General features: G+C 35.9%; 1 protein-coding gene across 1 annotated transcript in view; it reads left to right on the forward strand.

The window, feature by feature from the left end:
• The window catches only part of LOC121423642 (monocarboxylate transporter 14-like), a 33,439-nt gene extending 12,730 nt beyond the window's left edge, over positions 1-20,709 (forward strand). Inside the window, exons 3-6 of the mRNA XM_041619052.1 lie at positions 2,520-3,247; positions 3,713-3,917; positions 15,518-15,682; positions 19,940-20,709. Coding sequence (XP_041474986.1) covers positions 2,520-3,247; positions 3,713-3,917; positions 15,518-15,682; positions 19,940-20,112 — 1,271 coding nt within the window. The 3' untranslated portion in view covers positions 20,113-20,709. The remainder of the gene's footprint in view (positions 1-2,519; positions 3,248-3,712; positions 3,918-15,517; positions 15,683-19,939) is intronic.
• Positions 20,710-25,289: the final 4,580 nt, after the last annotated feature.

The following is a 25,289-nucleotide window of genomic DNA, read 5'->3' on the forward strand; positions in this document are numbered from 1 at the left end:
AAACCTTCCCCAATGTATTTATCTTCAATTTTATGTTTCTATTCAAACCAACTTATTATCAGAGTGAAATTCCCCTTTAAATACGACAGGTAAGAACAAAAGACAACATTTATTCCGGATGTAACCTATTTCTTTTAGGGTGGTGAACCTATATCTAATCACGTGATCGATGAAAAAGGATTTCACCTTGCCCTTGTAGGCCTACACGCGGGTGTGTCATGGTCGAGTGGTAGGTCCCATATGGGTACAGAAATGAAATCACATCATCCGCGGTTCGAATTTCACCGATTAATACAAAGACAAATAGTCACCGAGAGCAACTGGTAAATTCTATATTTTATTAATTTATTCGAAATATCATTGATTTCTTCCAACTCACTTCTCTCACTAGAAATTTGTCTAAATTATTCAAAAAATCGTTCCTTCTTCTATTTCTATTTACGGAGAGGGATCTTTCTTTGTAGATCAAATCAATCCGCTTTTATCAGCAACCTCCCTGTACCATGTAGAGTATGCTGTCACGAACAACATGCATAAATTAGACGTTGGCTGTACAAACTTTAACATAGCACTAATTCACCCACAAAAGGGCTGTACTCGAATAGTTTGGCCAGATAAACGATACATTTGATCGATTGATCAATGAATTTCTTGACAGGTCCTTCGTCCCTGCAGGAAAGTATAGGCCTTCGATTGCACCACTGAGTGTGATGATCCGTCCCTTGGATATGACATTTGATAGAATGTCCCGCGGTGGCTGTGCGATTATGCTCTAGAAGCAGCACTGTTGCCTTGGCGACGTTTGGCTCGTCAGATCGCATCACATGCTTCATACCTACTTCCCACTGTCACGATCTAGGCCACAAACCAAACGGCGTACTGCATCGTGAAGCAATCGTAGTGATCTTGTCAGATCGTATATCAGATCATATCAGATCAGTAGAAAATTTTTGAATGGTTCAAAAATTTTCGCGGTCAATTACGAAAGGCCAATCGTTGCTTTCGCAAAGGATTGCAGGACAATGGGAACGAGGTATTACCATGTTTACAAACTTCCAATGTTTGATGATAATGAAAAGTCTTATTCCTGTTTGGTGGCATCCCATATGGTCTGACCCCTCCGTCTACAACCCAGAAGCTTGGTTATAAGGAATTTTGACAATTTACATGTATCTTGAAACAAATATTTTGATTTAATTCGATCTTGGCTACAGATGACTTTAACGCCTCATCCCCTTAGGTGTGTAGAAAATGTTATTCTGTTCTGTATTTTGAGTTGAGCATTATTAGAGCTCCATGAAAAGCCTGAAATTAAACATCAAACTTTGAATTTAGCATTTTGATTGCAACTATCAACAGGGTTCGCAGGCTCGAGTAGTTGCAAATGAGCAAGAAATAGGCAAGTTACCCTGGTCATGATTTGACCTACTAGCTTGCTTATGCTTTGGGCACCACTGCAAGCAGCTGTACGAGAAGGCTAAACAGACGTAATACTACGTATGCAATTAACCTTGACCGGTAAAATCAAGTATCTAATGATATTCCCCTTGCAAGCATAACAGCACGTTTGCAATTATACGATATTACTAGATTAAATTTTGTTTCATTATGTTTCAACGCAATGAAGCTAAGTCTTTCAGCATTGTGCTTTCATTTCTGAGATCTTTGCAAACGATATCATGAGTTACGTTACAACATATATTGAAGTAACAACTTCTATTTCGTCCGACGTAGTCTGGATGATTTCAAAGAAGTGACCTGACAAGAAACCTTGGGTGGGATGGGAGCTACCGTCATTACACAAACCCACATTTTCCTTATTACTACTCCTACCGCAGAGTAGCCAATCTGGTCCCTAATCAAAACTCCTCTCATAGTGCGACGAGGGACCAGTCATTAATTAAGTGAATTTTTGTCATTTCAATTGTGTGTTTTCACCTTATTTGGAGTGAAAGTGTGCGTCTTTTTTAACACTTTCACTCCAAGACAGATAAAAATTCACTCTTAAAAGACAGAAATCTCACTCCATTAAAACTGGTCCTTCATCTCACTCTGAGAGCAGTGTGATTCAGGACTAGATTAGCTCCTCTGCATTTAGGGAGTATCTAAATTACAATATTTGGGGGTAGTTCTCACGCATTTCACTACGACATCTTCAGCTTTGGATGAATTTGTTGCTAAAGAAATGAAAACAATGTGATTTATTTTTGTATTAATTATTACGATTAAATTACTTTATCAGGTTGACACGTCTTTATCAATGTTAGTCCATGTGTTGCAGATGCAGCCAAGTATATATTTTTTTTATTCTTAATGAATTAAATTATATACCTGAACCTATTTTTTATATATATATCACAATAGCAAGTAGTTATCAGTGCACTTAATCTAAGCAAATTGTCTTTTTAAAAAGTTCGTCATATATAGATTTAAGCAATAATATTTTAGTGAAACAATGCAGAAAATCTTATCTCAACAATCTTTAATAATGTTCCTTACCGGGTGTATCTTTGTTGCAGGTATTGGGTTTGGACTGAGCCACATGCCTGCAGTTGTGATGCTGAGTCACTACTTCGATACGAAGATCGGTACGGCCACGGGCCTGGCGATGTCAGGGACAGGACTGGGAACCATCTTCATGTCCGTCGTTACACAGTACCTCGTCGACGAGTTCGGTTGGCGAGGCACCATGATGATCCTCAGTGCCATCAACGCCAACTTGTGTGTAGCGGCAGTTGTGATGAGACCAGTCAAGTTAGGTCTGCGTCGCATGACTCCCGCCGAAGAAGCTAAGCTCAGGTCAAAGACCAAAGCAATTCAAGGCATCACCTACAAAGAACTGCCTCAGGATGATCACCAAGAAGATAGTCCTTGCATCACATCAAATCCTATGCATGAACCTAAAGCTTTAAATGGTGCTGTTCTAAAGACAAACCAAGAGATTAATGGAAACATCGAATCCATATCACAAACTGAGAAGTACAACAAGAAGGATGTTGTCCTTAAATTCAACGGTTCCTCACCAAACGGAACTGTTGGAACCGTTGAGATTGTAACAGAGGACGTAAAGGGAGCAGAGGCCAACGGAGAAAAGGCTTATTTCGCTTGCTGCAAAGTGTGGTCCTGCTGTGTGGCATTCCTTGATTCCGTGTACAGCTTTGCACTTTGGAAGAACGCTATGTACCTCTCATTCCTGATGGGGATCAACCTCACATTCTTCGGAATGACCATCATCTCTGCACATGTGGTAAGATGTAGTCCCTTTATTTGAAAAAAAAAACATTGCTGGTAGTTGTACTAGTGCAGTATCTGTTGCTCACTTCGGATTCAATAATTTTCGTGGAGACTTCCGAAGATAGAGAACCTTGAAGAATAATACCTTTCAGCAGCTTCGAACAAAGCTATTCCGAGATGAAAACTGAGTATCTGTATCAGTGCGAGGTGCCATGATGAAGTAATTTGAAATTTCACAGAGATCAAGAGTTTCTAAAAACAGTCATCTATTAGCTTAATTGAGAAGGATTTACCGAGAAGGAATTATGTTAGTCAGCCTTAAGTCCATCTTTTAGATATTATACATGTAAATCAATTAATTCTGCTATTTTTTTTCAGTTTGATTATGTGTTTTTCCCCTTCTTTTATTTTTTTATTGATTTTTTTTAGTAATCACTCAGTTTTAATTTTCAACTCATTATGTTTTTGTGATGAACAGGCAAAGCGGGCTCTGGAGTATGGTATCCATGACGTTCACAGTTCTTTGCTGGTAGCAGTGTTAGGTTTGAGTCAAGCAGCGGGACGAGTCCTGTCGGGTCCCCTGGTTGACCGGTGTAGGCTCAACCCTCTCCTTCTCTACCAATCCATGGCTGCATTATGCGGGGTGTCAATCATCGTTAGTATCTACCTCAAGTCATTCGCAGGTTAGTGCATTAAAGCGGAGGTAACGATACTGTACGGGAACTGTCCCAACCAAGAGTCTGAGAATAATGACATGAATGAGGACAAAGAGGTGCACGTCGTTACACACTCGACATGGAAATATTAATTTTACATCGCGACGCTCTGTTTTTTAAAGAATTTTTTTCTGGATAATGTATGGAAACCAAGAACACAGGTTGTGAGTGAGAGAGTTCCCGCGCGTAAAGAATGATTGCTTGGTTATATTTCATTATTCTCAGAGTCCGACCTACATGTACAGTCTTGAACATTCGAAGTCCTTAACCCTGAAAGGTATTACCAAATTATCGGTAAATGACAGATTTTCTTTAAAATAGATCTATATCTATCCCCCTCCCACCATCATAAACGATAACTTTGAATGTAATCTGTTTATGCATTTTTTAACTCGACAATTTAGGGTTACACTTCGTAATTCCGAAGGTTCGTAATTCCGATACATTTAAATTGCCTTTACCTCGATGTTCGAGGTATTCCGAAAACGATGTTCGAGGTATTCCGAAAACGAAATAAGGTTCGATGTTCCGAAGGTTCATTGTCCCGAAGATTCGTTAGTCCAAAAACAAAATAAGGTTCGTTAATCATTACGTTTTCGGACTAACGAACCTTCAGAATTACGAACCTCATTTCGTTTATTGGATTAACAAACCTTTGGAATTACGAACCTCACCTTGTTTTCGGACTAACGAACCTTCAGAATTACGAACCTCATTTCGTTTTTGGACTTACGAACCTTCGGAATTACGAACCTTCGGAAATACGAACCTTCGGAATAACGAACCTTCGGAATAACGAAGCTTCAGAATTACGAATGTATGCGCAATTTAGTGTACATGCATTTATCTAAATTTGATCATGGACCTAATACTCTGAGTAGCAGGTCCATGATTTGTTTAAGCCTCTGTCACTAACTCTCACTTCCTCCCTATGTCTCTCGCTGGTATAAGAACACACCCTCACCCACATCATTCATACACGCATACGATACCCACCCCACATCTCGTCAATTTATTCTGCCTGTCTTCTCACCTCCGTCGCCATAGCCTATACTCTCCCTATCTCTATTTCACACACACGCACACACCCTCCCTCACACACACACACACACACACACCCATACATACCCACCTCACAGACATGTCAACCTATATTTCCTGTCTCCTAACATCCCCCTCTCACCCTGTCCCTCTGCATACATACCCTACACTCACGCACCCCTACCCACCCTGACATACCTTCTGAAAGCACACACCCAATTACACACACACCTGTCAGTTTATTTTGTCTGCCGCCACCCCTCTCTCACTGTCTCTCTCACTCTCTCTCTCTCACACTCTCTTTCACCTGTATTCGAACAAAGTGTGACCACAACTTTGCACTTTTACATGTTTTGTTTTGTTGGGGTATTTTAAATGTAGTTTTGTCCCCGGGGGGGCCACTTCCATTCACGAGTGGATACCATGCGCGACCATGGGGTCTCGAAAAGCACCCTAAACACGTAATTTCCATATTCTGAAAATGCACCCCTTAACAAGTATTGGCGTGTGAAACCCTACCCTTAACAAGTATTGGAAACAAAACGATACTCTTGGCAAATATTCCCTGAATTGAACCCCTAAACAAGTACAGGAATGTTTTATTTTTACGGGTCCTTCGGTCGTCGGCTTTACCTTATTTGGTTTAGTACGACCCCACTTCTACACCTCGCGCAAATAGGACTCTAAACACGTAGTGTTGGGGCAAAAGGACATCCTTTATAAAACATTTTGTTTTATCATCCCCGCAAATTCGACCCTAAACACGTAATTTTCCTAGCGAAATAGATACCCTTTTTTCATTATTTTTGTGTTTTTGACACCCTTATCACGTTACGTACGTAACGTGCCCTATCGTGAAAAGGACATCCTTTTTACGTGTTTTTCTGGTCGCGCATGGTATCCACTCGTCAATGTAAGTGGCCCCCCGGGGTTTTGTCACAGTTGATAAATACTGTTATTGAACTTTATCTCTAACCCTGATGCCCGCCAATCACATCACTTTGTTCAAAAACAATCTTACATCATTACTGTTACACTTATACTCTCACACAAACACTACGGTGTCTGCTGATTGGGTAACACACAAAATAGGCTTATAAAGTCAGCCATGCTTCAAACCCCTAAACACATATGCCCGTATTCTTCATTTCATTTCATTTATTTCCATATTCAAATATAAAAACATACATAATCAGCAAATCACAAAAAAGAACACATTTCACATAAAAATATTACAAAGATAAATATGGTTACAAATTTAAGGGAAAAAAGGGGGGGAAAATACATGCAAAAAATACATTACAAATTGAATATGGAGAGAATACCAAAAGCCGAAAGGGCTTATCGAAGGTATTCCCCAAAATATAGAATTTAAAAAGGGACAGATAGGAAGTATGGGAAAAAGAAAGATGTGAAAAACAAGCTAGTCTGGTTTAATTTAATCTCTGGTTTAAAATTTTGGTTTAGGTATGGATAGACACTGGTGACATAAATCTCTAGTATAATTTCAATGTAGTAGCTCATTTTTCTATCAAATCATTTTAACTGTTTCGGAAGGAAAAATAAGATAGCTTTCTCCACCATTTACGAGTTAGGAAAGAGCACAGTAAACATAAAAACATACAATGTGAGGAAAATCTAGACATTTTGGGTTTCCATAATTTTAGCACAGAGTTAGATCATGGTCTAAGTTCAACCTGACTTCTGAATACATGTCATAGGCTCTTTGTCTCAAAAAAGAACCGAATATGGCCGATTTCCACGATTGAATGCAATTAATTGTTATAATTAATCTACAATCGATCGCTATTCAGATTAATGGAGCCAATTTCCGGTACAAGACGCGTCAGCAATGTTTTAATCCGAGACTATGAAATGTAGTTCGACGTCAAATGGTAGTCATGGCAATTTTTTAAACATGGTACAAAGGGAGTTCAAATTGACAAATAAAGAGAAAAATGAAATAAAAAGAAAGAAGTACAAAGGAAATAAGTCCATACGTTTTTATTCTCAATGAAAGGCATTTATTAAAAACGACGAGTGTTTATGAATTAAATCAGTATTTGTAGGAAAATATATAAATGTATTCTAGAGTAAACGTCAATCTATGGCTAATTTGGCTATAAAGCCAAATAACCTACATACTAAATCCCAACAATTTCTTTTATGGATCAGACTTTAGACAATGCAGGTATTTGACAGATAACGAATAGACAGTATTGTACCATTGCACTTGGTGCACCATAAACTTTTGATCTGTTAAATGTACTGTGTACATAGTGAAAGGTTTATTGTGTAAATAGTATTTGTTTTATTACTATTGTGTTCTCTTTTTCCTGTGTCTGTTTGTAATCTAGTCTGACATAGGCCTAGACAATACGGTTTATGAAGATCTAGAAAACATGACAGTATCCTTGGTTTCGTGATTTATGGGTGGAGAAGTTTTGTTTTCTATAAGAGATAGAGAATGGATATTTTCTTTAGCTTTAAAATTTGCCATTGCTGATTAAGGCCTTGTAGTGATCTACCCTATTCGGATATCAAAGTAGAAATGTTTGTGTGATACAGTTTTGATACTGTAAGGTTAGATGACTTTGGATGCATTTGACCGTTTCGTAATATGACTGATGGTGTGGTAGTGATGCCTGTAATGATGATGATGATGGTGATGATGAAGATGAGGATGATGATGATGATGATTAAGATTGAGAGATGACGATAATAGGTAGGTTAATGATGATAATGCTATTGATACTCATAATGATGATTTTAATAGTGGTGGTTGGGAGTATGAATATACTGATAACGATTGTGGTGGTGGTGGTGGTGATTATGATGATGTTGTTGAAGAATTAGACGATGATGAAGATTATGACGATAATGATGTTAGCAGTGATGATGATGATGGTTCTGATGATAATGATGGTGGTGGTGGCGGTGAAGATGGTAATGACGAGAGCGGTGCTAATGAAGATGACCGTTTCGATGATTCCAAATATAGTTTTACACTGCACTCATAAACTGTATTTGGGCTTTCGGGTTGAGCAGGACTGATTGTTCACGTGTTGGAATACCAATAACATTTCATAACTTTTCCCCATCTCACATATCAATCTACAGTTGTCGATAGTGAGCTGCGTATAATGTAGTGTAAACCGTGAAAAACGAACACCAAATGGGGGTCGGGAAACTAATGTAAATCGTTCGAGAGGAAAACGGAAGAACATCGCCCTCTTTTCATCTTCCTCCCATCTCATTGAAAATACATTAATGCCAAGGTCAAGTATATAGGCTTGACAACAATCGCGATCAATAGCAAAGGTGAATATGCACCATGCCTCATACTCGTAACTCTATTTGAAATGCATGTTGTAATACATACCCAATTTGTTCATTAAATGAATGTTTAAAATGACTCTTGCATTGATTAGATTTTTTTATAAAAATTGAACAAAATAGATCAAAAGAAGTATGATAATTATATAATTTTCAGTTACAATTGTATACATAAGGGTAAATCAGATCAGTGGGGATACAGTTCGGCTGGAGTGCGGTGACCCGGTACGCGTTTATTGCGGCTCTTGTCTGAATTGCTCTTGTTTAAACTTTCCTCGATGTATTTCAGTGCCAGAAATTCAGAAAAAAATCGATAAGATAGTGTTTCTTTCATTGATATTATCAGCTTCCTGCCATTCTTACGGTAAATGCGGTCGGTATAATCTTATTTCTCCGATCCGACTTGAATTCAACCTTGTACTTTTTTAAAGAGTCATTTTCAACATGGTGTTAGTTAGGCAATTGAATATCAGCAGTGAAGAGCAATAGGGAAATCCTGTATTACGAGTACCGGACGTTTAGGTGCTGCAGTATAGAATCCAGTCTTTAGGAAGCAATATAAACAATCCAAGACGAACTTTATGACAAATAGACCTACATACAATATCGCCCCAAATCAATCCCAATTTTGTAGCGATTCGATTGGGATTGAATTTGGGAGATTTTTTTGTCTCATTGAGTATCTCATTTCTTATTCATGGAATTCAGAAGAGAGAAAATAAGATGTAAACAACCTCATAGCTCCACTCTATAATTCGCCTAGTTTTCTTCCATACTTGTATAGAAGTTCGTAAAAATATAACAAACAAATATGACTACACATCTAGCTGAAATTGTTCCAAAGTTCCCTGAATTTCGTGCACCAGTAATCCTTCTTTTTATATTACAGCACGAAGTGTTACTCATGCGTTACTGGTTTGAACTGGTCAAATCTACTTTGAGTTGAAATTTAGACTGGTGATTGCATTTTATCTTTCTCATTATGTAATACGACCCTGACAGAAAAATAGCTTTTTTGATAAATCGATTAAACAAATTGCTAGACTTTGCTTCGAATACTATTGTATATCCCTTGCGCTTTGACCAATTTTTTATTTCAGTCCAAGCTAAGCCCAACAGAAAATGCACCAAACCTTGTTTTCCGATGTATACAATGTTTTTAATGTTTTTTTTTCTTGTCAATTTGAGGAGCTGATTCCAAATCTAACGGATGTCACTTTTCACATTTTCTGCAAATTGGCAATATCCAAAATGGCCACCAAAATATGCAAATTACCTGTGGAAATCACAAAATCGCAAACCCTTTGCCTATTAAACTTCTGAAATTGTGAAGCATTAGTAAAATAATGTCTTAAACTTGATTTTTGACAAAATATTTATTTTCTTGATATGCAAAATGGCCGTCATAGAATGTACAATATGAATGAGGAAAATGATTTTCACAAGGGTAAGCACTAAAATGCACGTAATTGTGATTCATTAGTCAAACATTGTCTGAAAACAATAATTGCTAACGAAATATATCATTTCTTGTGTCATGTAGGCGACTAATGCTCATTTTTTTTTATTAAAAATGGCAGCCATAGGCCCTAACAGAATTATGTACAATGTGAATGGGGACATGTAGTTTTGACAGAATGTGGACTATAAATTGAATGTACGTGTTTTGTATTAGTGAAATATTGTTTAAAAACATGAGCTTTAATGAAATATATAACATTTCGTGTCATTTTGGTGATAAATGCTGCATTTCGAAATTCAAAATAACCACCATGGGCTCTAATATGTGATAGCCTCGCGCTTGGCATGCTCACTGTAGATGACGGCATCACGGATGACATTCTCCAAGATGACTTACAGTATTTTCAGACCTATAGTATTATCTACAATTTGAATAGGAGCAAATGATCTTTCCCAAATTTGCTTTGTTTAACCATGAAATGCTATTTTGCAATACAATCTGTAATTCGTATGGTATACTAGTAATGCTATTAGTTTGAGATTTAAAACATGGCTGCAATGAGCCCTATTTTGTAATAGCGAAATTTGATATAGTATAAAAGCTGTTTCATTGTTACATTCAATAAATTATACAGGTAGGGGGCATGCAAAGGCAGCCATTATCAATTCGGAAATATAGCATTTTTATCAATACAGACTAGTTAAAGCTTTATTAAAATTCCTGTTTTTCAGACACCATTTCACCAATATTTCAGTTGAAAGCATTTCATGGTAAAAATGCTTCATTTTTTGGAAAATGATTTTTTTCCCAATTCACACTTTACATAATACTGTTAGGACCTATGACAGAATTATTTTGGACCTATTTTGAATTCTATAATACAACATCATCACCTATACATAACACATTAAGAATCATATTTTCAAAGAGTATTTAACTCTCGCATCTCAATTACTCTGACATCACAATTTTGTAGTTAAGCAAAGCCAGATTTGTTAAAATATTCGTCCTCAATATAATGACTTCCATAATATAGCAGCTATTTTTAATATAAAAATACAACAACAACAACAAAACTGTGTGTGTTTTGCTTCATTTTGGGTCCGTCATCCCCTTATGCCTCACCTTATACCCTACACATATACTATCGTATATTATTATCTGGAGGAGCCTTGATGTAGTGGTTCTGACTCTCGCCTTGTAAACAGAGGGTCGTGTGTTCGAATCCCACCGCGGTCTGGCATCCTTTGACAAGGCGTTAATCCACATTTTGCCACTCACAGCCCATGTGCTAAATGGGTACCCGGATAGGATGTGAAAGTCATTGTACTGAGCTTGTCCAGTATTGTGTGTGCCTCACCGGCGACTGACTGGAATACTCCCGAGGGAGTGGAGGATGCTCATACATTGGGTGCGGGAATGACTTAGAATCAGATGACCGGGGTAATAATATATCTGTAAAGCGCTTAGACACGTCGTTCCGATGTATTAAGTGCTGTATAAAAGCGGATTATTTATCTGGAGCTGTATGTGCGAAATTCTACACTTTTTGTTCCAGTTCACCTCTAACTTTAATGAAATTTTCAGTTGTATCCTTTACGATATGTCCCTATACATTCAAGTGACATTACTTTTGGGTAGACTTGACTTTTAATACGTTATTACCTCGTTTTCTGACACGTGGTGGCTGAAACAAAACATCGGTTTAAAAAAGAAGCATGGCTACACACGCCGGTTCATCATATCTCGAATGCGTGCATCATGGTGTGTACTTAACTGTACTTTTATTTCAAATTCATCTACTATTGACCTTTGATTGTCTTACTATAAATGGAGTATTCATTTGTGTTAATGGAGAACGAATTGGGCTTTTATCACAACAGCGTAGAACAATGACCAATTAAATTGCTAGACGCCAAAAATAGTCACTGCTTTTACAAGTGTCAACAAGAGCCGTGGAAGTGAGAGTGATATTAGTCCTCAGATTCGGGTAGAAATCACAGTTAACGAGGTGTTGTTTTATGTTGAGAAGCTAAGCTATTAATTGGAGAATAGTCATCTTTAGGATGATATATTCCATACAGGTCTGCTTTCTAATTTGAATACCTCTATCAGAGAAAATAACACACACAAAAAAAAAATCAAAGTAATTATTGTATTCTTTTCGCTGGCTACTTGTGGTAAGGCGACTTCTACGGCAAGCAACCAGTGAAACGAATTCGACAAAACCATCAAATTATTATTTCAAAGAAGTTTATATTTTTTCAATTAAAAAGCAGATGTATAACTTAGTTTTTATGTGATTTTCTTTTTTTTAATTTAGATAGCTAGCTTCATGATTCAGTTATATAAACTAAACGTAATCAAGAAATCTAGGTTGACGAAGGATGACACTTAAGATCACTTACATAGGTATTTATATGTGGGACAGTATTGTTATCGCTTGAAAAAATACCCGATATCGTGCTTGATTTTGAAGCTTATTTTGCTAATTTCTCAGCAATTACCTAATTCATTCCAAAATATTTTTTTCACATTTTTTTCATTTCATACATACACAGACTTGGGAATCCATTCGATAGGATATTATGTAAGAATTTGGTTTAAAATTATTGCCTCAATCGGTATTTACTTTTAACTATGCCTAAACACGTACGCCCCAGACGTTGTCAAATATTAGCTGGGGTAACTCCTCTAGAAGTTATTTGGACAAACTATTGCCGATTCAAAAGCTCGTAATAAGAATTAGAAGTCACGAAGACAGATTGACACAGACGAACTTTTTATTAGAATAAAATTTTGAAAAAGAATTACCTAAATCACCTTCGTCTTGGCTGTTTTATGTACCAATTAAATCGTGGCGAATTGCCAACCCTACTAAATTTATATTTTACAAAAAAATCTCATTTTCATAGCTATCCCACAGGAGAATTATCATTTCACCTTACTTTGTTGAGAACATTATTTAAACAGAAAGCTATCATATTTTACGCTGGTCCTCATTTATCAAATTCTCTGGATGAGTAACTAAAAAACTCAGCAAGCTTATTTACCATGTTTACTTTCAAGTTTACGCAAACTCAAACAACCAAATTGTTCGTCACAGTCTAAAAACTGCAGGATGTTTCTTTGTTGTCCTGTTTCGTGTTGTGTTGTCCATTGTCATTATTCTTTATATCTAAATTTAAATTATGAACAATGATACCATTAAAAAAGTTAAAGGGAACCTGTTTCACAAGCTCTGCTTTCATTAGGTTTCCTCGACATGACAACTTTTAAGTTTCATGATCATTACCAAGACTGCTTTCACGAATGTATTGTATTGTTTTATTCCAATGTAATTTAATTGTATCTTTTCCATAATGATGTTGAGATATAAAAAACTGTATTTAATTTTCTGATATTGCGGAAGTAAATGAAAATGAGAAATGAAATGCAAACATCGTTTGGACGGCTTTAAGGGCGTATACATGGGATAAAAGTATATTTGATATAATAATCAAACTCAAATAAGGCCTTTGGATAGCACTGTCCCTATTAATTCAAATAATGATTCGATGATTACTTGCAAAGAGGGTTGAAGAGGGTAATGGGCTCTTATTTCTGTCAACATAATTGTAGGCAGACTGCTTACCGTGCGTTTTACCAGTATTATGTTTGATTTTAGACAGAGATGACAAAATAAATAACACAGTACAGTAAAGAACAGGTGTGAATCCAGAATTTTCTAAAGGGGAGAGGCATCATTTTTTACAAGAAAAATGAACAATCCCCCTCCCCCTATAGAATTACACTCCCAATTAATGGCGATTTAGGTCAGGTTCCTCATTTGCACAACAATTATTTCTGGAAAATATTTTGTACACCCCCCCAAAAAAAAACACATGGGTATGCCGGCAAAAGGGGAGGGGGCACAAGCCGGATTTGCCCCTTCCTGAATCCGTCACTGGTGAAGAAATAGATATTATCTATTATTTTATAATTGTTAAGTAAGTGATTTCATGATACTGATATTTACAGATATGCCACTGCTGAGTCGACCTACATTTCTTTTAAAATTATACATCAATATAACGGGTAAAGACCAACGGGATTTCGTATCGTTTCATATAACATCCAATTGTTTTCCTAAACATCATTTATTGTACTGAATCATTTACCATATGTAAGTAATGTCCTTAAAAATGTAGAATGTCGGCCTATGCGAGGCATGTTTGTTCACATTATGTCCATTATATGCCATCCCCATTTTCAGCATTGTTCTGTATTTAGATAGTGACAGTTTCGGTTTTTTCGTCCGTTTTGAGGTCCCCCCCCCCAAAAAAAAAACCCCACCTTTCTTATGATTCCATAATAGTCGCGACACAAGCAAACATTCTGTCAATTTTATCGTTGAGATATGCAGTTTTGTGGCTATTTTTGTAGTATTTCGAGGGAAATGACTTCTTGACGGATAGCCGCAAGGAGGCAAAGCTTAAAGGGGAATGAAACCTTTGGAACAAGTAGGCTTGTGTCGAAACAGAAAAATCAAAGAATAAGAACAAAGAAAGTTTGAAAAAAATCGGACAAATAATGAGAAAGTTATGAGCATTTGAATATTGCAATCTCTAATGCTATGGAGATCCTCCCATTGGCAACACGGCAAGGATGTGTGATGTCACACATGAACAACTTTCCCTTTGATAGACTATGAAATACCCTGAAAATGTGTCTTTTTGCTTTTTCGTGTGGTGATACAAACTCTTTGTCCATGATGTATTCTTTAAAAATCTGTATTACATGCACTCCTATAGAAAGAATACATGTTCTACTGATAGATGTAATAAAAGAGGCAATTTAAGTGAAATATATACTAAAGTAATGGGGAGAGTTGTTCAAGAGTGATATCACACATCTTTGTCGCATTGCCAATGTGAGGATTTCCATAGCATTAGTGATCGCAATATTCAAAAGCTCATAACTTTCTCATTATTTGTCCGATTTTTCTCAAACTTTCGTTGATCTGTTTCTTTGATTTTTCTGTTTTCACACAAGCTATCTTGGTCCAAAGGTTTCATTCTCCTTTAATGACAACGAGAACTGAAGCAGAAAACATCTCTGCATTATAATGCTTTCTAATACTCAATAAATGATTTCCATCATCATTCTGTGCACAGGCATGCAGTTTTTAGTTTAACGAGGCAGTTAATATCGGTGAAGAAAATAAGAGAATAGCGTTGTACAACGAAGGCCTACCTCTGTTTTTTTTCAGACTATCTGTTGTCATGGTTGTCGAATCCATTAACCAATGCAATATCGAATAAGTATAAATTGTTAAGAGAGTAAGTACATTAGTGACTACACCAGAGGTAATAAATGATAGATGGGTAAATTAAAATGATGAAAACTTATTGTGATTTTTTCCAATATATACTTTAAAAATGTCAGCTATCCATCTTATACAATTGCGTTTTTACTAATGAGTGCATTGTAAGTTGTGTTCTCTGACTACAAACGATCATAGTTTGTTATTTGAATTGTCCATGTTTTTATTCATCGATATACACTTGATTTCAGCGTTAAATATTCATAATTTAATTCATTAATTTACTAGAACATGCATTCGTCCAATTATTCATTACTTATTGCATTGACTCATCACCCTGCATTGTATTCTTTACTTATTTGCATAAATGACAATTTTTATTCAATTATGTATATTTTCTGTAATTTCTTTCCCCCTCAACAGCTCAGGTGGTGTTTTGTTCGATAGCAGGCTATACCACCGGGGCCTGTGCAACACTCCAAACTGTCATGTGTGTGTCACTCTTCGGTCCTGGCCAAATGAAATATGCATATCCTGGTGTCATTCTGGCCGTAGGGGTCGCTATGCTCACCAGTCCGCCTATAGCAGGTAGGTATAGAGTGGGAGAGGGGATAGAGCATGGAGGGATGTGTCCAAGAGGGGTGGGGCGACATCATGCACCCTTAGAAAATACAAGTTAGAACGATTAATTTGGTGTTTTTATCATTTGAACATTATACATGCATTTTATATGTCTTGAACCTGGTCAATAACCCAATCAATCAATCATGACCAATCAATCAATATTTCAATCAGTTGATGAAACAATAAAACAATCAACAATAAATGAATGAATGAATCAATCAATCAGTCAATCAACCAATCAGTCAATAAATCAAGGGGGAAGAGAGAGAAGGAGAGTGGGCAAGGGGGTGACGAAGAGATAAAAAGGGGGCAGGAGAGGGAAAGGATGATGATACCTTTCCCTGATGATGTTTCTTGGTATTGTTTCTCTTATGCACACAGGTTAATACTGAGAAGTATAGAAACGAAATCTAATTTAATAAAAAAGTGGAATTCAATGAGTTAAATTATGAAAATTTATGTGTTGTTGGTTTTATCATTATCACGGCCTTATAGAAGACCACCACGTTGGATGCAAATAGCCACCGCGAATAAGTAACATAATTGATTGAATTAAACATGACCAAATGAAAACATTCAAATATGCATTTATTTTCTCCCATTGTCACAAAATATAATTTATACAAAATCATCTGCCATAAAAAGAGTATACATATAACAGAATTGTGAACAGAAGAAGACGTAATTCCCTAAAAGCTTCAAAACCTTGTGGCGTGATACGCCTCCTGTAGCACGAATGCAAATTTGATGATATCAAGAGCCTTGTTCAAGGTTAAAGAAATTAAAGAGGAGGAAGGGTGGAAAAGAAAGAACAAGGGATGATGAAAGGGGAAGGGGTTATAGGAAGCTAGAGAAGACAGAAAAGTGAGACATATATATTGTAAGATCAATAATACTTATGCAACTGATATGACAAGGAGCTTGAAGCTATATAATTGTGATCAGGGGTGTCGAGTGTCATCCAGGACCGTAGGTGTCCCATCAGCCCCGTCTCAGAGTGACAGTCGTGCTGACAGGAAAACAGGCGGGAGATGAGAGAAAGGGGATGTGAGATCCTCTGAGATATTGGGTGTTGGGGATGAGGAATGTAAGAGGTAGGGAGACGGGTAGGTTTGCTGGAACGAGGGAAATTGTGCGTTCTACACTGTAAGAAAATTTATCCTTAAAATAAAAGAAGTTCCTGCAGCAGAGTCTCGAATCAAAATTCTTATTACACCCCCCCCCCCCCCGTAGATCTACAAGCAAAAAGTTCACTTTTGCGAAAAAATAGTGTTTTGTTTTATTTCACACCGGAGAACGTATATTATTAGCGAATACTTGGATTTGAATTACATTTTGATATTAAAAGTATAAGATTAATGACAATAGAAGGAAGAGATGGGAGAAAAGATTTTTGTGTATAACGAGAGGCTTGATTCAAGGAGGAATGAGAAAGGAGAGAAAGTTGAAATCGGAGCGATTTACTATCACTGAAAGAAAATAACATAGTCATGGTAGTAATTACGTTATGTGTATAGGGTGATATATAGTCAGTGACATGAGGTAGAAAGACACGTACTGCAGAGAGAGAGAGGAGGGGGTAAATGTCAGTCGAGTTCACCTGATACCTTTAACAGATATAGGCCTATTCAAGACGCAGTGTTAAGCATTCGAGCAATTTGATACATCAACGTCTTCAAATGTCCACATGAAGCATTTTAGTCAAGAAGGAATATGAGCAATGGATGGAGGCTTGGCCGGGATGCTTGCCTCCAATAAAAATTCATCTCCAAGAAAAAAAATAGAGAGGCAAAGAAAAAAAATGGCAAGAGAGAAGGGTGAAACACGATACCATTTTCTGAATGTTATGTCAAAATCTATTACAAAAATGTTTGCTCGCTTGCTTCTCTCGCTGGCAACTTCTTGATAAATTTTGTCCGATACGTGATATCTTGCCCCTCCTATTTTTGGCTTATCACGCCACGGATGTATCGGAAGTCATACCTACCACGTTATAGGTATATTTACACGTATTCTTAAAATAACACATTTCAGGGTAAATTGAAGGAGGAGGGGGTGTAAGAAAAGCGAACTATCATTAATAACATTGTACCACTTTGTAAATCTTGATTTTGTTCACATACACGCATGGAATAAAATTCAATTCATTTATTCTTTTCCATCAAAAAACAACAAAATATTACATTTGAAATACACATGTATATACAAAAGATATATCAAATACATAAGCATAGTAAATTAATAAGTGATAGAAATAAATGGAAAATGGAACACCTGTATAAAGCCTTTTTAAAAAAGCTTGTAATTGGCAGAAGTCCAAAAGTTAACAAAATACAAATAATGATAATAATAATAGATGGCGCATGTATTTTAATTCAACATCTCGCCCCCCTGTCCCCACTCCCCCCTCCCCCTTATCCCATCTCTCTCTCTCGGGTAGAATTCAAAATTAATATAGGCTAAAATTTAAGTTTAAATGAAATGTGATAATTAATGTGATACCAAATAAACTTTAAGATTTTTTTTATGTATCTCTATTTCCCCCCATATTTCACATCAATGAATGATTCCTTCATACCTCCCCGATTTTAAGACAGTCATGTTTTTTATCTAACACACACAAATAATTCATAAATCTCAGATTGAATAAAAGCAAAATACCATGAACTTCGAATATTAAAGAACGAACCAGATTTTATGACGACATTTTATCGTGCTGGCGCTGAGTGATGCGCCATTGTTCTTGTAACGTTTATTACAAACAACACCATGGCTCCGTGCCACAAACATAATCTATTGTAGAACAAATTGTTGCGATTGATTGCATTGACAACACCTCGCAATCAATCGTAAAAATCAAGCTTAAGATTTATCGTTAAGATTTGTGTAATGCGACCCAGGTTCACATAGGGTGACACACACCGTTAATAATGTTATCCCTCGTATTTATTGACATATTCTATGGAGCTGCATATTTTCAAGTGAAAAATGAATACTCTATTTTGTGGAAGACGATGTTTGTGTTCTTCATGAGAGCCATAATCATTTAGAAACACAGACTTTTCAGAATCAAACAATCAACGCTTTAGAAACATAGACTTTTCATAATCAATCAAATAAGGAAAAAAAAAGAATGCCTCAGTTTTAAAGCCATGACGGTAATAGTATGGCTTCGTTTTATTTACGTAATCTGACCTTGATAATTTCCCGTACGGGGGTTCAGATACTTGATTCGAAATTTATAAATTGTGTATTGTTATTGTTTTGGTCGCAGTTACACAACACAATCATAATCAAAGCATTAATAAGGGGGGGGGGGTGGATTTTAGTCCTTTTGTACGACTATCATGAATGTGGATCAATAATTTTGTTTACCGATATGCTACCAAATTTTTACCTTGATTTTATTTCGACATTAATAGGTTGGGGCCGATTATATAATGTCGTGATTGTTTCTATATATTTGATCATTTATTATTTTCATTTTGGGGTCCGTTCTTATGATTGGTAATTCATAGCGGCGAATTCAGAGGCGCGTTTCCCCTCTGGATGATATATGTAAACTCAACCATGTTAACGAAAAAAAGGAGAGAGTATTTGGAGTGATGACATTTTATACCCTACCCCCCCCCCCTTTAAAAGAAATGGTCCATTTAGCCTCCTTCCTCCTTACTGGTTATTTCTGGAAACCCCGCGTGCTTGTTTTTAATATCTAATTAGATATTTGCAAACGCTTTACATGCACGTATGTCGAATTATAGAAAGGTCTGTACAAAATAATCAATTAAAAACCGGTTCATTGAACACAGCTGAGCCCAGTAGTAAAGTGCAACTGACGTCATCCAGTTCGCTTCAATTCAGTTTATAAAAAGATATGGTGCATGACACTAATGATAAAAGGTCAAATGCGAGATTGTGATTTAAACAACAGGGAACTCGAAAGTAAAACAAAATAAGGATAGTGTTGTCATCCGACTCCTAATCATCCACCTCCATTACTATTTGGTGTCTCAATTTACGTTTATATAGACCCTAAATAAAATAAAAACTGTGTGAAAAGAAAATGCGAAAATTTACAGTGACCTATACTTTCCCCATTCTCGTTTTTCTTCATATATTCCACACACTCTCCCCCTTTCTTTCCATCTCTCGCCTCTCCCCCCCCCCCCCCTCTCTCCCTCTCCCTCTCTTTCACATCTTCTCTTTATCCCTCTCTCCCAGGTCTGTGTCGTGACATCCAGGGTAATTACGTAGGAGCCTTCTTCATTGCCGCTGCTGCCTGTTTCTCGTCGGTGATGGCGCACCTCCCTTTGAGCTGTTCAATCAAGCCAGGCTCGAAACAAGCTCGGACCCCGTTGGGAGAGAATGACGAAGGAATCGTCTCAAACGCGTAATTTTTTTCTTCCCTTCCTCTTTCTACAATTTCATGTAGGAGCAGACATTAAATAAAAACAATCTTTCATAAATTACACCAACAAGTATAGTATAAAATTATCTTTACTTTGATTTTAAATTGATCAAAAAAAATATTATCAGAGCCCTATTTCGTTAACTCATATTCTTCGTATTTGAATTTATGAGACACTGTCGCTCTTTCTTTTATCTAAACATTTAAAATGACATTAAACAGGGTTATTAAAACGAGGTTGAATTCCGTATCCACTCTTTTGCAAAGATGATATCTATGTTGTAGCTTTTTACTATATGTTTTCCATACAAGTTCATAAGATCATAGGTATATGTTACAAAAAAGTAAGAGGTCAAAATGCAAATTATTGTTTTAAATAGAGTTATTTATTTGTCATAGAAATCACGTTTGACCGACCTTGAAATGGTGTTCTTTCGTATAGATACATTGGTACAATACAGTCACTTATTTTACAATTGCCTGCAAACCTGAATTATATTTATTAAGCAAAGAATTGCATATTATATATATTCATATTAATGTTAACATTTGAAAAAAAAAGAAAACTCTCAGTCTTTGTCGGGGGGGGGGGGCACTTTTATTGACGAGTGGATAAAATGCGTGACCATGGGGTTTCGAACAGCATCCTAAACAAGTATTTTCCATTTCATGAAAATGCACCCCTTAACAAGTAATGGAAACAAAACGGTACCCTTGACAAGACCCCCTAAACAAGTACAACGATGTCTTGTCGCAGACATTATCAAGGACGTCGGCTATACCTTTATATTTTCCACCAGGGGCGAAAATATGTCCAAAAAGGTAGGGGGACAAAGGCTGGAAAATCTGACAAGCAAAAAAAAAAGAAAAGAAGAAAGGTTAGCACCCTAAGTTTGTGCTCATTTCGACGAAAATAAATTTCACAAGCAAAAAAAAAAGGGTTATGCTAAAAGTTAGGTAATTTCGTCCTAAAATACACGTTTCATTACGTTTTTGAATAATGTAATTCTTACCATCATAAAAGACCAAAATTAGTAGGGGGACATGTGATATTGTGCCCCCCTACTATTTTAAGTAGGGGGACACGTCCCCCTGCCCCCACCCCGGGATTTCCGCCCATGCATTCCATCCCACACACTTCGCTCAAATCAGACTCTAAACACGTAGTGTTGGGGCAAAAAGTACATCCTTTATAATCTATTTCATTTTTTTTATATCCTCGCAAATTGGACCGTAAACACGTAGTTTTCCTAGCGAAATATATACCTTTTTTTCATCATTTTAGTGTTTTTGACACCCTTATTTACATAACGTTCCCTATCTATATAGAGATATTTTTACTTTTTTTGGGGGGGGGTCATGCATGGTATCCACTCTTCAATGGAAGTTCCCCCCTCCCAGGAGTTTTCGACGAATTAGTATTAAAGTGTTGTTTTCTGACAATTTGAAAATGACAATCTTAAAGTGACGAGTCTTGGTCTGTTTATTATAGAAATGGTGCTACTTACAATCATTCCCGTTAATTCGTGCATTTCATTAATCGCTTAATCAATTTCGATTGAAACAATATTTTATGTAGTGTTCGACAAAACAGTATTTAAGTAGGATATTCTTTCAAAGTGAAAAGTCTTGGAGTCTTTATAAAAAACAATGGTGCTACTCATAACCATTCCCCCCTTCGAAGTGATTTTTAAAGTTAAAGAAATAGCGATGTGTTATGATGGTGATATGTCGGATTGTTCAGGCAAATTACTGGAAATGCATTTTGAATGTGGTTTGTAGTTGTTAGTGTATTTGTATTATCTGTATTGAAATTGAACAAAACAATGTGCCTAGAGAATATATAAAATACTTAGAGCTACCAGTTGAGTCTTATCTGTTTCAATTCCTTTTCAATTTTATTTTGTTCAGTTCATTCTTATAGCCCTGTTGTTTTTTGCCGTTTTTTTTCAATGTGTATGTAAATTGTAAAATGTCGCATTGAAATTTCTATTTTTAAACGTTTCATTCTATCTTGTGTGTAAAAATATAAGAAACTATAATGGTATTATTGTTGGATTTGTATCTACATAATTTACGTAAGAAACATAAGATTTATTGAAGAAATTCATATGGTGTTATTTTCGTTAAGGATTTTTTTTTATATAGCCAAAGAACATGTTTAACTGCTTAATTTGTCTTGTGTTTATTCAATATATGTAACATTGTTGCATTTTAATGTATTTCATTACAAATTTGATATACATTTTATATTATATTAATTTCGTAAGAGATCCTATGAAACCTATCAGATAATCAAAACATATTAAAAGTTATATATCAGAAGAAATACCGTACTGGTAGTGATTATTGTTATGTTTTGGTAAGGTATTAGACTACCTCACTAAAGTATGATACATTATAGTGTGTGAAATTTGCTACATTTTATAAAGAGAATCATCATCATTATAGAAACACAGTAAATATCATTTTATTTCAAATCATTTATGCCATATGCATTTAAGATTTGTCTATAGCTGTGTATGCATGGCTAAACATTCTATAAAAAAATCTCATGCGAACATCATTTTAAAGATGTTTATGCATATTGTAAGTCTTTAAGGGTTGTGGTCCAGTGGGTTAGTCACCGGACTGGGTTCGAATCTCAGCCATGGAGTAATTCCCTTCAGCAAGATTTTATTCTCGATATGCTACACTCAACCCATGTGAAGTTAACAGGTACCGGCAGAAAGTACATTCCTCAAAGAGCTGTGAGCACCGGAATCGGTAGAATAGCTTTATATTGGCGGGTAATATAAGAGCGCCTTGGACACCTAACTAGGTGGATATGTGCGCTATGACTATCATTATTATCAGACGAGAAAAGATTTATAGTGTGTATTAATATTACTGTAAGTTGAAAGCCATATCCTCGGAGAGAGTTCGTATAGCGCATAGACTGTAGCTGAAGAAAAATCTGAATATGGAAAAATGGTTTGGGGATTTTAAAATTCAGTTTTATGTATTAATCTTGCTCGACGTATGCTTGACTTAGAAAAAATGACCCCTAATTTAAAATATGATGTATTATTTTAAAGACTTTCATAAAGTCGATATTTGTATTACATTAAAAAATGTTAAACGAGGGGAGGGGATATGAAATTAATTAAAAAAAACTATTTTATTACAAATGGAGTATTATATATTTCATTCAATGGAATTATATGTCAACGTACATAATAAGCCCATGGCATGAATTCTTGTTAAATACCACATAAGATGTTATATTGAATAAATGATTTTTTAATTTGAAAACAAACCAATCACGAACCTAAATTGTCTTCGTTATCTTATATAGAGCATTTGGGATATTATTTACAATTCATTCACAATTTTATTTTGAAAAGACAGAGTTATACTTTTACTTTGTACACTGAAAAAAAAAATCCGGTGTTGATTTACAGCCTGGAATCTATATACTGTCCACACCAGATTGGTTTGTTCTAACACCAGATAGGTGTTTATACAACACCAATCAGTATTAAAACAGCATCGGTTTGATTCGAAACTGGTGTTGTTTCAACACTTCTCTGCAGGGATGTGGATATATTTAGATACCGGGCTGGTGTTAAATTAACACCGTTGTTTCTGCAGTATAGAGTTTTGTTTTCGACATGTGTCCGGCTTGCCTCTACATTATGTACTTGTCTCTCCCGAAAAAAAGGACGCTGAATCACACGGACCTGATAAAGAACAGAATTTTCTGATATATGTTACCATGTTAAAATAAAATTAAATGAGGTGCAATGAAATATAGTTAAGATTAAAAATTTCAAATCAAAATTTAGATACACATTTCTTTTCTTCCATTTTTCACAAAATATCATTTTCAATATAAATCATACAAAATCGTTTAGTTGAATTTGACTTTGAATTTGCCCGAAATTTTAATTTTGAAGTTTTCTTCAGGAGATATATGGGAAAAACTCTGCTTGACTTATTTTTTCTGAAACATAACATTTCACCCACATTTTTTTTTAACAAATAGTTAATATATAATCGATGCATATTGGTGGCGGTGTGTCTTATTTGCACACGCAGGAACTACAATTTTGAGATTATACTAACTAGTGAGTGTAATCAATTTGGGAGAAAAAACACACAAAACATGATGAATTCGTATAGTACGATATCCATTTTAATATTGAGTTGCTGGTTTCTTAGATTCCAATCTGCATTATGTACCGTTTGAAAATATAAATCAGTGCGGGATGTACATAATATGGGCTTATTTTCAATTTGTTTAATGCCAATTAGTCTAATTACCATCTCGTCTACTATCATTTGGTATCCATCAGTACGTCCACTGTCCAAATGGTATCATTGTCATTTCGGCCATTCATCGTCTCGTCTACTAACCAATTGATCCAATAGCCATTTCCATACACCATTTGGTCTAATTTTATTAAGTGTAAATTGGGCTAAATGAATGAAAATAAAATTGATATTAGACCAACTGGTAATGAGACGAAATGTAACGAACTGGTGATTAGACAAAGTGATGATTGGACCAACCGGTTGTTAGGCGAAATGTTGATGGACAGAATGGCTTTAGACTAAATGAAGGTAGACCATGTGATAAGTGGACGAACTGGCAATAGACGAATTGGCAATTTACCCATAATTATGATATTAGGTACCTGTGTATAATTCATATACTAGTAGTGAACAATAAAGAAATAGAATTTCACATTAGAATTTCTCAATTTTCTGAATGTACAGCAAAAGGGATAAAGCAAAATGCACGCATCATTCATTGAAACTTGAATTTCATAAATATAATTCCTTATATTGGCAATACAAACAAAATGACCTGGAAACTTCCCCAAAATATAAATGGTTGCATAGATTAAGCGGCATGTCTCATATGTATTTTATAGTATAATAGGCCTACTTCTTTTGGTCGTAAGACGAGTTTATCTCTGGAGGTAGTCGGCCTTCGCACGTGATGACAGACTTTACTGTTCGCATTTTTGTAAAATTAAGCTTTCAATTATTTTCAATTCAATAATTTATTATATAATTTTAATCCCAAATCAGAGCCAGAATTTCAGAAACGGACACAGAATTATTTGTGACCCACCCCCTCCTGCCGGGGGGAAGAAGGTCATCTCTTCTAAATCA

This window comes from Lytechinus variegatus, chromosome 11, assembly GCF_018143015.1.
Source record: "Lytechinus variegatus isolate NC3 chromosome 11, Lvar_3.0, whole genome shotgun sequence".
In the NCBI taxonomy this organism is placed as follows: Eukaryota; Metazoa; Echinodermata; class Echinoidea; order Temnopleuroida; family Toxopneustidae; genus Lytechinus; species Lytechinus variegatus.